The 17,501-nt window shown below is 42.5% G+C and overlaps 1 protein-coding gene across 2 annotated transcripts; it reads left to right on the forward strand.

Annotated features, from left to right (window-relative positions):
- Positions 1 to 2,027: 2,027 nt before the first annotated feature.
- Positions 2,028 to 9,108, forward strand: LOC124660726 (uncharacterized RNA methyltransferase pc1998-like). Of its 2 annotated transcripts, XR_006989967.1 has the most exons (16): positions 2,028 to 2,293; positions 2,386 to 2,500; positions 3,024 to 3,135; positions 3,476 to 3,520; positions 3,625 to 3,692; positions 3,819 to 3,873; positions 3,965 to 4,044; positions 4,182 to 4,265; positions 5,045 to 5,158; positions 5,914 to 6,032; positions 6,836 to 6,953; positions 7,036 to 7,166; positions 7,314 to 7,467; positions 7,609 to 7,688; positions 8,474 to 8,771; positions 8,915 to 9,108. XR_006989967.1 is itself a non-coding variant. In XM_047198542.1 (15 exons), exons 1-15 carry the CDS (start codon positions 2,028 to 2,030, stop codon positions 8,577 to 8,579), a joined length of 1,647 nt encoding a protein of 548 aa, XP_047054498.1. In that variant the 3' UTR covers positions 8,580 to 9,108. The 2 variants fall into 2 exon arrangements, 1 of the variants encoding a protein (XP_047054498.1); XM_047198542.1 differs by having other exon boundaries at positions 8,474 to 9,108.
- Positions 9,109 to 17,501: the final 8,393 nt, after the last annotated feature.

Genomic DNA, 17,501 nt, shown 5'->3' on the forward strand with positions numbered 1-17,501 from the left:
TCAACCATTATTCCTTTGTGTGTATAATTGTTATGTTGCATTATATCACTTGTTTATGACATTAATATAACCAACCCCTAATAAGAACCTTATTTGAGAACCATTCTAAAAGTGCAACACACCCTAAAGAAATCTCTACAACTCACCCAATCCTAAATCATCGGGGTTAGGTTACGCTCGGGACGATTGCATCTGATGCTATGCATTATAGCATCTTTGCCAGTTCTTTAAATATTGTCCTTACCGACGATGATGGTATTTCAGAATTTGGATTTATCACGTATCGAAACTTTTGCCTGCATAATCTTGCAGTCATCGCTTGCTCATGTCATTTGATTATTTTTATCAAACTATATGCAAAGTACTATACTTGTCACTCCTGCATTGAAAATAAAATGTTACTTTTCCAATTATGAATATGACTATGTGGCTGGCAATGGAACCATGGTATGTGTTGACGGTGGAGGTTCCATTGAAAGGGTTCGATTCATTTAGGACTAATCACCAATGCCGTCTAGTGATTCTAGCGCCTTACATTTCGCGTTAAACATGAGTTCTATAATGGCTCTGGGGAAGTCAGCTGTATCTTTCCCTCTCGCATATCAAAGGACTAGTGATAAGAGTTGCCTTGATCAGTCTATCTATTGGTAAAGGTGAGGACAGTGGTCCGGAACAGTCTACCAATAATATAGGAGAGGGCAGCCTTATTAAAGGTCTATGATGGATTATAAGGGTTGTTCGGGTTAGTCTATCTATAGTGTATAGGGTAAGGCATAAGAATTGTTCGGAACAATCTACCTTAATGGTATAGGTGAGAACAAATGCCTGTGTCAGTCTACCTATAGATAAAGAGCATGACAAACTTACAAAAGGGTGGTTCTGCGGGGTCACGAAGAAGGCAGTGATTGGCTTGGTTCTTATACTGGGCCTCACACCAAGGAAGTGTGGACGGGAAAGATTTGCCCGGTTGGCAACAATGATAAGTTCTCTTATGTGAAAAGTAACGCACCTCTTCAGAGTATATCAAATTGTGGCTGTCACTCCCTGTTCCAGGAAGGGAACTACGAACGCGACAGGAAAGGAACTCCGTGAAATTCTGGTCAACCTGTGAAGACTAGCGGATATAGTTTTCAGAATAAAATAAACTTTTTGAAGAAATGTTTACAAAAACTTGCATTCTCCTATGACTTTCTGGTATGTGACTGTAGCTAGTGCATGATACACCTATTTCCTATAATGAACTTGTCGAGTACGCTCGTACTCATCCCTCTTTGAATCTCCTGCTTAGTTATGAAGTCACAGGAGGAGAAACTACCGTGGAACTCGAAGACAAATGAGTCAACTGCAACAAGATAAGAATCAATCAAAGAAGTCAATGGAGTCAACTTTTGCATCATCTAGAGTGGAAACTTAGACTAGTAATATAAGAGAACCTTTCCCTAATCCTAGCACCTAAGTAGTTAGAGTTTTATAGCAAGACAAGTATCTCTAGAGCTAGAGTTAGCAATAAGTTAGACTACGAGTCGTTCTTCTGGAGCTTTATTTGAAGTTTTACCTCACTGTAAAGTAGGAGGCTGTGTTGATCTTGTGTAAACAGTTCGTGTATCCTTCTATAGACATATCTTGGACTCGCATATGTTTCTGTTGTACCACTCTGAGAGATGTAATATGAGTGGAACAGTGTTTCACTTGTGTTATGTCAACGACTTGCGTAGTACATCATGCAGTGGTATGCTGGATCAACGCACATCCTTAATTTGTTTCCAATTTTTATATTGAGTTGTGAATTATATATATGCATTAAAAAATAAAATTTAAGTACATTTAACAAAGCACGGGTATTTATACTAGTCAAAAATATGTTTTTGCAGTTATTAGTATCAAAAAATTATTCCAGAAACGGCTAGATGTTTGAAAAAGGAACACGCCTTCGATAGAACATACTGAAAAATTCTACTCCGATAATCCTTATCCCTTCATTCTCCCCTCTTCCCGCCTCTCCTCCGCGCCCCACCCCACCGCCGGCGATGCCTCCTCCGGCGGGCCTGCTCCCTTGGCCGTCGCCGACCGCCCCGGCGCCTCGTCTCACCACCACCATCACCACGACCCGACCGCGCCCCCCTCCTCGCGTTCGCCCTCCCCCGCCCCCTCGCCGTGCCCCGTCGTCACCTCCGCCACCTCGGCTCAAACCCGTCGTCGCGCCGAAGCTGGACACCTCCCTGCCCCCGCCACCAGCCATTGTCTCCAACTACGACCCTGCCTCCACCTGCCTCGGATGCACCCACTTCGGCTCGTAGGATCCCTTCCTCTCTTCCCCAATGCGCGAGTGCTATACCCCGTGCGTGCGTATGTGTGAGCTAACCTTTTCTTCTGCGCCATTTGCAGGTGTTCCGGGTGCACGCACGAGGTCGACCTGGACAAGCCGCCGGTGCTGGAGGAGGTGTCGGATTTTTTCAAGGCCCACGGAATTGAAGACTTCACCTTCAGCAGGGGCAGGCTGGTACGTGTAGCTCCCAGAAATATTGGTTCTACTTGTACCATGTAGTTTCGTGCCATTTGGTTGTACTTGTTCTAAATAAAAGCCGTACGCATCGATTGATGCAGAGGCTTGGGCTTCCCCATTTCGATTTTTTTTTATGAGTGGCTAAGAAATCTAGTGCCAAAATAAGCTTGATAAGCGACTGGAATTCAGCTCTGGTTTGGTCATTAGCTTGGCTTTTGTGAAGCTATCTGTAACTGCGCATGGCATTTGTTCAGTTTGGAGATCGGTCTGCTGAACAGAAGCTCGCATGTTGAGGCTACTCGAGTAATGTTTGCACCATAAAACTCTAGCATGAATGCCTCGAATGTTATGTTTATTTGTTCGCAATCTTAATCAACTTGGGTAATTCCGATCAAGTAAATGGAAAATCTATGTTCCAAGTTTTCTCACTTTCCAGTAAATGCTTAGGTTAGCTCAGTAATGTGATTAGTCAATGAATTTGCTTTGCCGCTTAGCCTAAATGTGGCAACATTGTTTTTAGTCTGAATGGCGGTGCCGTGCAAAGCTAGCAGTACGTGGAACATCAGAGAGCCCGCTGATTGGTTTATACCAGGAAGGGACACACATTGTTCAAGATATTCCAGAGTGCAGAGGTTAGTTATCAAATTCTATTCAATCGCAAGAGTTCGACTACAGTGCATGTTAGTTTTGTTCCAAGTCAAACTTTGACCAAGTTTGTAGAAAAAAAATTCAACATCAATATCATGAGATCCATCATGAAATATATTTTCATATTACATTTATTATCATGTATGTTGTTGTTTTTTCTATAAACTTGGTAAAACTTTACAAAGTTTGACTTAGGATAAAACTAATATCGCACTACATTTTAACATGGAGGAAGCATCTGATTATCCACTTGAATTTCGTTCTGCTACATGCTATTTCTGCTTTCAATCTATGAATCACCATTTCTCATTTTCACGCTTTCAGCCCATCACCCAAGCATTAATGCTGCTATTAAGCTTCTGAAACAAGGTATGTTCCTGTCTGTTGCACTTGCTTCATACAGATTAGGAATTTTTTGTTTTGTTTCCTCAATTTGTCAAGTAACCTAATATATTAGAACTCTGGTATTGTAGGTATATCTAAGCTGAATGTGCAGCCTTTTGATGAAGATGCTGGTACTGGTGAACTAAGATATGTGCAGGTATGTGTAACTATTTGAAGAAAGTATTCTATGCCACTATTCCAGAAAAAAACAGAATGCTTTCGTCAAACATGTCACTACGCCAATAAACCCTGATGCATTTGATTTGTTTATCATATTCCCTAGATGACTGTGACAACATATAACACATCTATTCCAGTTGCAGAAAGATACGACCAAGGTAAGCTTTATTTTCCATGTGTTCTAACTTCTAATATGTAGTGTCGATTCACCAAGCCCAAATGGATTGAAACATTTTATTTTCTACCTAGCGAGAGTTCAAGTTTCATTGGTTTGGAATTCAAGAGACGAGCGTTCGAAAAATTCAGAAAAGTTGAGTTTGTTGCAAGAAGTAAGTTTTCCAACCGAGGTTTCAACACAAATAGCTGCTTGCCAGCTTTCCTATTTCCTTGGAAGTATTCTACCAAAACATCTGACTTCGCTTTTGTCTTCTTCTATCATCAATCTTGGCGATTGCACTCATGGCAGTTCTTATGGACAAATGGCGGACCAAGAAGTAACCTGCATGTGATTCACTCTATATGGGCCAATTTTCAGACATCAACGAGCAATGTAAGATATGTGTGTGGGTTCTGGTGGATGTAATATGTTCCCTCCGTCCCATAAAGGATGTCTTAGAGGGAGTACTTATTTTTGTTCTTGTTGTCATTAAGGCACATACCGCTTTTGCCATTTTGATTATGGATAGTGAAATAATATAGGGTTGAGGTGAAATTGAGATGCTGATTCTACAATTTAGTCTTAAAAACCTTTTCGTGAAGTGATGAATACTTATAATAATGTTGATGGTGGAATATCGAGTGGATAATTCACATAGTTCTGTTAGACCATACCCATTTCCCATATCTACAAATCTGTAGTTGATGTTTGTTTTAGAATAAAAATTTACCATTGGTATGGATCAAGGGAAAGGTCATGGACAGGTCAAGCAGTTCAGGTCGTGACTCGCTGAGATCCCATCTATAAGAAGCTTATGTATATATTAATTTAGTCTCTTCTGATCAGCTAGAGGTATGCCAAGTCCTCGAGGGGCATTCATCTGCTCGGAACCACTTCCATGCTCCTATTAAAACCATATACTAAAATCAACATTTCTGCAAGCTGCAAGACGCACAAGCAATTCCTATCGAACACAATTTCAAGGCTCTTCTCACATTCTAATTTTGCTCTTACTCTGTAAGTTAAACTAACTCCTTACAGGTGATGATATGTTGATGTATATTTGGTTTGATTAAAATTTTCTCCTTATATTGACTGGCTGGTCGACCAATTAGTTACCTTCAGCATATCTGCCCCCTTTTTTTCCAATAATAATGTCGTTGCGCTTGCAGATAATTTTTGGGCATAAATGGAGACATATCGGCGGGGAGGCAGACCTGTGGGAGCGTTTCGGAGGAGTTGATATATCTCTCGATCCATATAGCTTTGGGCAGGCTAATACTCTGGTATGTGTGATTCAAACATGTGTAGAAGAAGGATGAACTTTTGTATCAAAAAGTGTAGTGTACCAGGCACTGTAACATCGATGCGCTGTTCAAGCGGTACTGTAGAAACCACGCAGTGTGTGTGCAGACCTGCATTGTTAGTTTGAACTTTGAATTTAAATACGAATAATTAGTTTCCCTGTTACCTGGGTTTATGTCCTTATAAACATATTTCATTTATTAGAGATAAGTTCTCCTAGAGATAGATCCCGAGTTAGATTAGATCGCTAGATAACATTTGATCTTGATCTTGATTGTTAGAGATAAAGTTCGCCTTAGTGGGCAGATCAAGTTATGCCTATAAAATCTATTCATTTATTATGTCGGAGAGGAATCAGGAAATAAAAATGTGTATATCCCATGTGAAGTCCACCATCCTAGTTTATAGTCCATCTCCCCTTCCAGTGCCCTAATTCCTTTCAAGCCTTACCATGAACCATCTTCGGCACCATAGTTTTCTCAGCGTGAACCAATGCTCAGAACAAAAGTCAAAATTCTAGGTAGCTATTTATAGGTGCTGTTTATTAACCATGGAGCCACCCCATACACAATATACTTTCTGTTCCACCCCTAAATAAATAAATAATAATAATAATAATAATAAAATATCTCATGGATCTTGGTTATAGTTAGATTTGAGGATCAATTTTATATCTTAACTTATGTTAAGTTTGCCATACGATATTTTCTTACACAGTGCTTTTTCTGTTTTGCAGTCTTTTAACTCATTACTTCATAAGTTGATCAAATATGTACCACGTGGCTCAACAGTTGTTGATTTGTACTCTGGTGCTGGTGTTATTGGGTTAGCCCTTGCGGCTTCTAGGAAATGCAGGTGAGTACAAAAATGCATGTTAAACTGTCCATTGGCGCTTCTTAGAAAGGTAGTGAGTAGAAAAAACGCACGTTTAAGTGGCACATATTGTATTTTTTTCTTGGATGTGTCAAGATTAAATATGAATATACTAGTCAGGGCAATAACATTGGGAAGGGCGTGGAGCACACCTAAATTCGTTCATGTACTAAACAATTCATGATCTGGTGCACTATCTTAATGCATGCACAATATAGAATACTTTGCTAGCGTTTCTGCCTGGGAATTAGTTCTTTTTTGTAGTAAACAAATGCTGGTATCGAAATTATTGTGCTATATGTGACACTGTTATGGAAGTTAAATTATTGGTTGCCTCAGATGGATTTTGGCAGACCCTGCTTGGGTCTGACCTGGAAATGTTAAATGCGGGACTGGTATGGCTCGACCAAAGAGTCCCAAAACCACTGTGATTTGGTCCAAACCCCAGTTGCGAGTCTTAAAAAACCAAGCGTGTTATTTTCCAGTAATATTGATTTGCACCTTTTTCCTGAAAATACTACTCCCTCTGATCCATAGTAAGTGTTGGAGATTTAGTACTAAGTTCCCGACACTTATTATGGATCGAAGGGAGTAATATATTTGTATTTTGTAATAACTTCTGGTGGGCCTGGTTCTAAAGCCAGTTGACTCAACCTCGAGATTTAGGACAACCAGACTTCTGGGGGCTACTCTATTCTAATATTTTAAAGAACTTTCACTGTACCAGTTATAGTGCTTTGCTTTTTGTATTAACTCTTGTTGAAGTAATTCATGACAACTTACAGGTCTGTGAAATGTGTTGAGATCAACAAAATGTCGAAGCTTTCTTTTGAGAAGTCAGCAAGCCGACTTCCAACAAACCTGGGCTGCACCATAACTTGGCACAATACCGATGCTTCAGTTGTATGCAACCGAACTTGTTATTTTTTGTGATGGTTACATTTCATGTATAAGCATTCATTTGGAATCTGAATCACGGTACCAGGAACCTATTCACTGGCTTGAAGGATCAAGTGTTGCTATCGTAGATCCTCCCAGGAAAGGATTGCACCCTTCTGTTATCAATGCTCTACAGAGAGTTGGTTTGTCTGAGCGCAAGGCGTACAAGGCTAAAAGGTACGAGAAGTGTCATTCACATTCTGTGTGCTTTCATGCTTTTATTTTTGTTTATTTGACAAATATGTACACCTGGATTTCTTAAATTGCGGTATCCTTTTCCATTGTGGTAACTTTATCGGCAATGACATTCATTTCTGAACGCAGTTCACTTACGAAGATCAAAGATGAGAAGAGACCATGGATCCTACGAGCAAGGGAGCCAGCTGTTCATGTTGATAGCACAATCATGGAAGAAAGTAGTGAAACATGGCCAGAAACCCTCATATACATCAGCTGTGGTTGGGAAAGTTTTAAGAAGGTGACAGTTACTTATATATCATAAAATCCTGGAACTTGATTTGTTTGTGTTATGCCATGGTAGCTTTAACTTGTACCCTTCCTACCCCAGTTCTCTGTTGCTTCAGTTGTCTTCTCTTATCGATAACCATTTCATCTACAGGACTGCAAAAGCTTGATATCTCATGAGGCCTGGTATTTGGAGAATGCTCATGCTTTTAACTTCTTCCCTGGCACTGATAGGTACTGGTTTCAGCATCTTGACTGGAAATTGTCCTTTTGTTTTGCAATTGTTACGGGGAAATCTTGAAGGTCCTTCTGTACCGTTTCAATCTCTACTACAACTACACAAAGAGATATAGCTCTTCCAAGTTGCTCTGACCAATGCTTATTGCCATGCCACCCAGCTTAGGTGATCATATAGATATGAATCTTCTAAGTCTGATTAAGTTTGAAGATAGTTCAAGAGCAGCCTAGCAGGTGTATTTCAGTGTCTTAACTGTCATAACCATGGACTTCGCCATGCCCATGGCTTCATGGTTTAGGGGACACTTGATAGAGCTTGCTTCGCCGATCAAAATAATTAACTTGAACATGATGTCTTGCTATTCTTAATTAATGAACCTTTCTAGCTAAATCTTCCTCTTGTGATCTGTTACAGTAGGTTCACGTTGCTCCGTCTTCCACCCATGCAACCCATTCTTAATTTTCACATTAGCTGAAATCAACTAGGTGATACTAGATTTTTTTATGATTACGATATTTCGGATGTTTACCCATGAGGCCATGACCCCCCCCCCCCTTTTCTCAAGTTTTGTACTCCCTCCGATCCATAGTAAGTGTCAGGGATTTAGTACAAAGTTGTAGTAATAAATAAACTATGTTGTGTGCATCCTCTTGATGCAGATGCCAAGAGAGCAATAACACCTCCCTGCTTAACATGAAGTTGGTTTGATAAGTGTGGTTTATCATGTGCATAGTAGATACATGGTACAGTTTTCGATTACTTAATGAAATTACTAATGCAGTATCGAAGTCCTGGCGATCTTCAGACGGGAATCTGGAACTACTGAGAAAAAGAAGAAACTAAAAATGAAAGCCAAAACGAAAACGAAAAAGAAGAAATCCAAGTAGATTACCAAAAGGCTGACTCGGCAGAAGCGACGTGGTCATACCTGAAAGGCTGGAAGTGGCACGGTTTCTGTGTTAATCTGGTGGATGCTTGCATGGGGCTTCTCCATACTAACCCAGAAAGTTATGGGTTGCTGTGAGGAATTTTACAGTGGCATAACCAAGCGTCAACTCAAGGATCTCAAATTAGTCAAGGTAATTGGAGAAACTCACATATCTTGTTTGTCTCAAGAAATCATGAACTTCCATCCTGTGTTAGGAGAACAGAGATGTAATAGAGTGGCTTCTAGAGGGATTCCCTCTTCATATAAACCGGCATTGAAACTGTGTCTGTGTAGGTTAGCTTAAGAGGAAAACTTCAAGGGCAAGGTGACTGATCTCATGCTCTGCTTCAATCCAATTTTCTCCGTGTGTATCAGTTCAAGGTTTTTTGCTGGAAATATAGAGTGGACCACCTACATGGTCTGTATATGTAGACTTGTATCTAGGAAAGAGAAACATTCAAATGAAATGGCAACACATTATATGTTCAGGCTGCATCTTGAGTTCTGGTTTGCTAAATCAGCCTGTATCTGCTATCGCGGTTAGGATGTACTAGAGAAACTAGTTCTCACTGAAAAAGAACCAAGTATTTTTTTATGCAGGCATCCCATATTGCAACATCTAGGTTGTATTTCATGAAGGAGAGTGTACATATTTCCGTCTCACGTACCTCATCTTTATGCAAAATTATACTCGTATTAGAATTTTATATACAAAGAGATGGAGTATCACATATGATATTTTTACTTCATAATTTCCATGGCCAAGGCCTTTGCGGTGGCCTCGGCAACCACCCGTGTGGCCAGTTCTCCGTGCATCCTAGAGAACTTTTTCTTTGGACACTCAAAAAAGGAGGGGAGTTGCAGGGATGAACTGTGAGGTCCTTACAGTTCAGGGATGAGGGGCACAGTAGGACTACATGAGTACGTATGGGGAGTGTTCCTACGTCAGGTAGACAGACGCCAGGCGAAAAGCTCACAGGTGTTCCTTTGACGGGCCGCAAGATTAGCGCAGGTTGTCACAAGAATTCTTGTTCCCCCGTTGGCGCACATAGATCAGCAACGGTGTGATATTGGTGTATAGTTGCCACGAGATTAGTGTCGGTTGTCACAAGGATTCTTGTTCCCCGGTTGGCACTCAGAGATCAGCAACGGTGTGATATTGGTGTATAGTTGTTGCCCGGTTCGGTGGTGCATGCGCTAGCCTTTTGTTTTCTTCTCATATCTCAAAACAAAGCAACTTTCTATCTATCTTGTGTTCTTTAGATGGAAGACTACGAAATTGCAGTGGAGATGCATGTAACTGACATTTATAGGCGTTTCGAGTTGCAACCACGCTTTGAGCATTAGCTATCTGCCATGGTATGGCTAGCCAGTGGTGCATGGAAATAACATGAATGGAGGTGTGCTTTGGTACACCCACTTTAAAAACTTTAATTCAAAAATACTATTTTCCTCCATTTTCCTCCCTGACTATTACTCAAGAGATCTATCTGTTGGGTATTAATTAGGGTCTACGATCCAATAAGCCTGCAGATGTAGGTAAGGAGAGCAGAGTAAGGGATTATGTTTGCCTAAGCTTGTAGGTTCAGAGAACTTAGAAGAAAAGTTGCAACTGTGAAGGAATGATCAAAGTGAACCTTCTTTTTCGAGAGTGGATCAAAGCGAACCTATTAACTAAAATATAAAACACAGTTATTTTCTGGATGTTAAGTTTTGACAACACAATTATTTGGTTCTTGGTAAAGGCAGAATAGTCGAATAAGTTGGCAGCCAAAAGGGCAAAAGCTTTGTCACCTATACATTGACAAAACACATTCTTGAAAAGTATTGGGTATACGGACCATCATAGAAAGTCATCACCCGTACTCAGTTAATGAGCCTATCTGCCTATGTTTTCAACTTGTCATGAGAATTCAGGAACATAAAGAGACATTGTTCTAATGTATTGTTGAAGATTTAATACGGCTCCCACTTGATATGCCAGGCTGATAAATTGGCCGTATCAACCTATATCTAGAACCATGGTGTCCACCCAATTAACTAAAAATAGTGCCCTACTAGCAACGGTAGTGATAGACGTATCCCAATAATGACCCTGCAAAAAACAAATTGCAAGAGTGAGAAAAGGTAGTCTAAGTAAGTGTTGTTTGACTCAAGCTTCATCCAGGGGCTTCATCTAATTGTAACGAGTTAAAAATTCTTACGCCGTGCTCAGTATGTCGGGGTGTAGCCTGTACTCCTTTGCAGAGATGAAGGACCTTATCGATCGTGGTATCGTAGCCTGAGAATCTAAAAAAGTAAAAAGATGCTCAATCATTCCTTTGAGGAATTGCTCAAAGAGTATGGTGATTGCTTATTAAGAGATTCGCGCCTGTATGATGGCGACACGGAGGAGCCAGCGCTGCAAAGCTCGGCCCGCGTACAGGATCTTCTCCTGCTGCCGCATGAACAGTCCTGCGGAGGAGAGTAAACGACGTACAAAGACAGTTACATTGTGACATGGATTACAACCCCATAATTTCTTCTTCCGAGCTAAAAAAAAAAACCTCCTCTTCCCTCAGCATTCACTAATATTATTCTTAGTTCTCTTGCCAACAGCATGCATGCAACAATCACCAATCGGTTTCTCTGTAAATATTCTGCTGCTTTAGATATTGTGTTCTTTGTATATTTCTTTTGAGTAGTTAACAAACGGAATATACATCGCTACTAGTACATGAAAAGTGTATTAGATATACGGATCGAAAGAAGTAGTCATTGGAAGGGAAGAGATATAACTAAGTGATTAACATTAATAGCTAGCAATGTAAATCTGGAGCTGGCGGAGAACCAACCTGTGGTTGGATGGTTAGGAGGGCAGTGGCACCCCCAGCCCACCAGAGTTCAAATCCCAGATTTGACACTTTGGTGTCTCATAAAGGCGGAATATTCTTCAGTGGGAGGCGACGTTCCCGTCGACAGCGAGGCGCCTGTGGTGACTTCGTCAATCTCAAGACCCGCCGGATCAATTCTTCAACGCAGTCTCTTGGAGGTGCTCATAGGGGTAGGGTGTGCGTGTGTGCGTTCATAGGGGTGAGTGTGTGCGCGTATGTATGAGCGTCTTTGATTGTATTGATGACACACCCATACTGAAGATGATGCATGTGCCTGATTTGGATGGATATAATAAGGGCCACGCTGAGCGTCGGTCGGCTGATTGTGGCCCAAAAATCGGTTGCATTCCACGCCGTTAGATCAACATCCGACGCACGAAATTAGTCATTATGGGAGTTTTGCATTTTGGTCCCCTATTGTTTACGAACTCAACCCACGGTCCTATACCTCACCAGTTAATCAAAAAGATACATCTCTTTGGGCACAATCTTTCCAATATTTACAACAGAAATGCCACCGTAAGGATAGATATGTAACAAAATGAGTACTACAACAAAATCCATCACTCTGTGTACAAAAATAATATACTATTACAACAAATCATCATAATTTTTTTGTAAACAACCAATGCTACAAAAAGTGGTTAAGCGACATTTTTTAATGCAATTTGATTTACAATAAAAATTTCCATCAATATTTACAAAAATGGAAACGATTACAACAAAAATTGGAGCATATTACAGGAAAAATTATTATATTTGCAAATAATGCAAAGTGGTAAGCAATAATTAATTTTCTACATATTGATTTACAACATAAATAACCAACTATTTTTATAAAAGTGAAAAATGATTACAACAAAAAAATCCATATGTTCGCAAACAATGCAAAAGTGGTTAAGCAACATTTAATTTGCTACATATTGAATTACAACAAAAATCACCAAGTATTTTTTACAAAAGTCACGAGCGATCACAACAAAAATCCATATGTTCGCAAATAATAAAAGTGGTCAAAGCAACAATAATTTTCTACAGATTAAATTACAATAAAAATAATCAACTATTTTTACAAAAGTCACAAATAACTACAATAAAAATTCCTAACCATGCATGCGGCCCTAGTATGCATTTAGCTAGCTAGCGGCAAGCTAACTAAGCACTGATGCATTTAACTAGCTAGGAGCAAGTTAACTCCGCGCGCGAGCATGCCTGCTAGGCTGCTACTACTAGCTAGCAGCGCGCATGCATGCTAGGCTGTGTGTGGGAATACCGAATACGTGTATGGGTCAAAGCGTGGACGTGACCGGCGCCGTGCGAGCGCGACCGATCTTTTGCTCCAGATCGGTCGGCCGGGTGGAAGCATTTTCCATATAATAAGCACCGAGTTCTCCAGGACACCGGGCAACTCGATGTGCAGCCTAGCTACCAACTCAATTCGCCAAAAATACTACACTAGTACCAATTCGTTCAGGTTGGTGATCTGGTACTGTACGATTTAGAATAGTGACTCGTCACCTGCACACGACGGGTCATTTTTTCGCGATGCAGGACCGTGTCCTTTTCATCTTGGGCGCGCCGGCCGCGACGAGAGCCGCCGACCCGTGCGTGTGGCATTGCATCGCGTGCTTGTGCACGACGTGCAACTGCTCCACGCCTTGTTAGCTGGCGGCGGCTGTAGCAGCGACCTGATTCTCTTCGTCGCCGACGGCGGCACGGCTGCCCCCGGCCGGTCACAAAGTCCTTTTTCAGGTGTGCTCGCGTGAAGTACCCATGGGCCTCATCATAATGTCCAGGACGAACCTGCCGATGGCGCCTAGTCCGGCGAACCGGTAGTCCTACCACGGCCCGGCGGCGGGCAGGCAGGGCGACGTCAGGTTCCCACTAAGAAATAAACGTCAGAGGAATTGTCGCCCGTGCCGGTTGCCACAAAAAGGTCGTCGTCGGTGTGATATAGGTCTATAATACAGTTTGCCCGATAATGTGGTACATGCGCTAGACTTTGTTTTCCTCCCATATCTCAGAACAATGCAACTTTCTATCCTATTCTCTTCTGCTCTTCAGATGGAAGATGATTGAAGTCCAATGGTAATGCATTCAACTGACATTTATAGGTACTGAGACTTGCAAGCACGCGTTGCGCGTTAGCTACACTGGTGGAAAAAGGGTCTTTGGTCGCGGTTCGCAACTGCCATTAGTCGCGGTTGCGCAACCGCGACCAAAGTAGCGCGACTAGCGCCTCTCTTTAGTCGCGGTTGCTTACGAACCGCGACTAAAGGCCCGTCCACGTGGGCGCCAGGCGACCGTCGGGGCGGAGGCCTTTTAGTCGCGGTTCTTCTGGCCGACCGCGACTAAAGGCCGCCGCAGTTTAGGGTTTTAGGCCCCCCTAAACCTGCCCCCCCATAAACCTGTTTTCTGTTTAATTTGTATTGTTTTATTTCTTTTGTGCTTTATTTGTAATTTTGAAGGAGTACGTTTCACATATTCTATGGTACTACATACATGCATGCATATGAATGTATAATTTCAAACAAATTTGAAATTAGAACCAAAAAGAATTCAAGAGGAATATACAATATATATTCAATATCATCGGATGACCATATACAAGTTTGAACAAGTTTCCATACATAATTTAATGCATGTATAGTTCTACGTCCTCTACGTAGTGTTGTCCTCGTAGGATCGATGACTTCCTCGCGAACCATCCAGCTAGTTCCTCCTGAAGTGGTCGGAAGCGAACTTCTGGACTAAGCGTCTTCCGGAGGTTATTCCTCTTGATGTCGAGCTCATCCGACTGGTCCCGCTCATTGGTGTATCTCCGGATCCTCTCACGAACATAGTATCCACATAGATTGGTCCCCGGAGGCTGAATATCCCTGCCGTCCGCACCGCTCTCTTTAAAATGTAGCTCTTTTTTGAATTCACCGACCTTTTCATCTACGAACCGTCTCCAAACCCTACGAGGCAAAGAAAATTAAATGAACAAGAGAGTTATTAATTAGTTACTTGATATTAGGAAATGATGAACGAAATAGGCCGATCGATATAGAGCGCAAATGAATGAAAACAATTACTTTTGCATCATTTTTCTCATGTCGGCCCAAAGCGCCGCATCCATATTCGCAGAGTCGTGGACGAGAACCGTGGAGGTGTGAAATTGAATTACCATCGAATCCAAGTGGAACCTCGCGGACACGATACATGCACAGTCATGCATATATAACTCATCGATTAGCCACATACCATGCATGGAGTAAACAAAAGAGAATGTGCTCAAGACAGAAACACTCACCCAAAATGGTAAGGAAATAGAATATCACTTTTGAGTTCCTGTTTTCTAAGAAACCGCCACAGGTCTTCCTCCACGTCGGCGGGGTGGTGTTCTAACACATATGAATTAACGATGTGTGGGTCAATGAACCCAACATCATGGATGTTCCTTATTTGCATTTCCCGCTTCTTCATTCTCGCATAATAGCGTACACAACAAGATAGTTAGGACAATATATAGTGCAGGCAATGAACGAGATGGGGTAGAAATTAATAAATCACTTACGTAACGTAGCAACCGATGATAGATTTGTCGAGGTCGCGCAGATTGAACAGCTGGAACAATTCACTCCGATGAATTGGTATATAGTAATGTTTGAAGTGATGCTTAGCTCTAACTTCCGCATAAATATAGTCTTTGGCGTTTTTAAGTTTTATGTAACTCTTGTACCAATTTAGCAGCATCTTTCATTTGTCGAGGTAGATCCTCTTCCGCGCAGGCTCGACGAGAGGGCCATTCTTCACATATGTAAAAACTACGTCCTTCATTGGCGCCTCATCAAGGCCTAACAAAGGCACGAAGAGTGATACCTAAGTCGGCCGCTTGTTCTCCGGCACTCGTTATAGTCAATCCATAAGCCGCCGCAGCTGCTATGATATCGGGGGCATCCGGACCGGCGGCTTGCACTATGAGCGGGGCGATCGATTGTTTACTTTGTTCCCCGAGCTGGGCAACTTCTTTCCCCTTTCTAAATTTTTCTCGGCCTCCTCCAAGGCTTTCTTCTCCTGCTTCTCCGCCAACTCTTGGTTCCTCTTGAACGCGAGTGCTTGCCTACGAAGTTCACGTATATAGTCGTCAGGCAGATTCTTCGCGGCTTGGGACGGTGTGTTCAAAAATGACTTAGCCCACTTCTTTTGCTCATCAGAAAATACTGGCTTGGGCTCGCCCTCTATTTTCTTCTTGCAGCTCGCCTTCCATTTCTCTAAATCAGCAGCCGCGCCCGCCTCGACTTCCTCGGCACTACTTTCCCAAGGCCTCCTGGGGAGAGGCTTCAGTGATGGCTCTGGTATCTTTGTGGTTCTAGGTACATAAGGCTCCGGGTTAATAACCCAGGACTGCTTCTGCTTCTTCGCCGGAGGTGGATTGGGGGCGGCGGCCGATCACCCGCCGGACGAGGACTCGGGGGCGGCGTCCGCTACCCGCCGGAGGTGAATTGGGGGCGGCGTCGGCCGACGTGAAGGAGGTGTAGGTGAACCACCACCACCACGCCGCCGCCGCCACCACCACCGGAGGGGGTGGACTTGTTTGCCTTGGCGCCTCGTCCGGAAACTTGATAAACTTCTTTTTCCATAGAATGAACCGGCGCTTGACACCTCCAAGTCTTCCTCCCCTTCGGGTGTAGCAATGTCAATCTCCAGTTCCTCAAACCCTTGGACTATTTCCTCCACCGTGACACGAGCATAGCCATCTGGAATGGGGTTGTTGTGGTGGAGTTCTCCAGGCTCACATGGCAAAGCACTGCCGATGGCTACCTTCATGGACATGTTCCCCATTGGATAATGCAGATGACATTCTTTCATCTCCTTTACATCATCCACGGGGTAGCGAGGAGGCTCCGTGCAGTAATTTCGACCGCCGTTGCATTATCGCAGCCGGCGGGTTCTCCGTGGAAGCCACGCTCGCTTCTCATCCGCGGCTGGCTTCCGAGATCCGCCGGATGATCTTCATTCGCCCCAGCCTGCCGATCTTTCTTGTACTAGTATATTCAAGGTTTTCTTCATCGTATCGACTTCCGATACCAACTTCGCCATAACATCCGCATCCCAATCCATCTTTCTCTTACGGCTTCGTAAGCGTACGGGTCATCGTTCGGGAGAACCCTACTTTCCACGAATGTCCCCGGACATGCCTCGTACACGTCCTCCGTGTTCGGGATTCCCGAGGGCTCTTGTCGCGCGTCGTTCTCTCCGTTGAACTTGATCTTCCCCTCTTGAGCATCCCTCATTGCCTCAATAAGCTTTTCGGTGGGTTTAATTATTTTGCCCCGGTAAACACACTCCCCTGTCTCCGGGTTCAGCCGATCCCCCATGCCCGTACCACCAGCTTTTGGCCCTTGGGTCCCATCCCTCCGCACTGGACGGATTCCTCGCGTCCTCAGCTCGTTCTCCATCTTCTCCCACTTAGGCTCCCAAAAGCGATACCCTCCTCGGCCCCATAATATGATTGTACTCCTTCTTAGCCGCATTTTCCTTATTTTTTTCGATATTTCAATGAAATGCTCCGATTTCTTCTGCTTCACAAAATCTGGCCAATCATGTTGAAGTCTCTCATATTGTCCTTTGAAATCCGGAGTCTTGTTCTGGTTGACATAGTCACGGGCTAGATTTTGCTTGAATTTCCTGAATGTATCGGCCTGAAGGAGATATGCCCTAGAGGCAATAATAAAAGTGGTTATTATTTATATCTCTATGTTTATGATAAATGTTTATATATCATGCTATAATTGTATTAACCGAAACATTAGTACATGTGTGATATGTAGACAAACAAGAAGTCCCTAGTATGCCTCTTAAACTAGCTTGTTGATTAATGGATGATTAGTTTCATAATCATGAACATTGGATGTTATTAATAACAAGGTTATATCATTATATGAATGATGTAATGGACACACCCAATTAAGCGTAGCATAAGATCTCGTCATTAAGTTATTTGCTATAAGCTTTCGATACAT

The sequence above is a fragment of the Lolium rigidum genome, chromosome 6 (assembly GCF_022539505.1).
Source record: "Lolium rigidum isolate FL_2022 chromosome 6, APGP_CSIRO_Lrig_0.1, whole genome shotgun sequence".
NCBI lineage: Eukaryota > Viridiplantae > Streptophyta > Magnoliopsida > Poales > Poaceae > Lolium > Lolium rigidum.

Coding starts and splice junctions, on each gene's coding strand:
- LOC124660726 (XM_047198542.1), top strand. CDS start 2,028: ATGCCTCCTCCGGCGGGCCTGCTCCCTTGGCCGTCGCCGACCGCCCCG. Junction 2,294..2,385: donor GGATGCACCCACTTCGGCTC/GTAGGATCCCTT, acceptor CGCCATTTGCAG/GTGTTCCGGGTGCACGCACG. Junction 7,468..7,608: donor GTTGGGAAAGTTTTAAGAAG/GTGACAGTTACT, acceptor TTTCATCTACAG/GACTGCAAAAGCTTGATATC.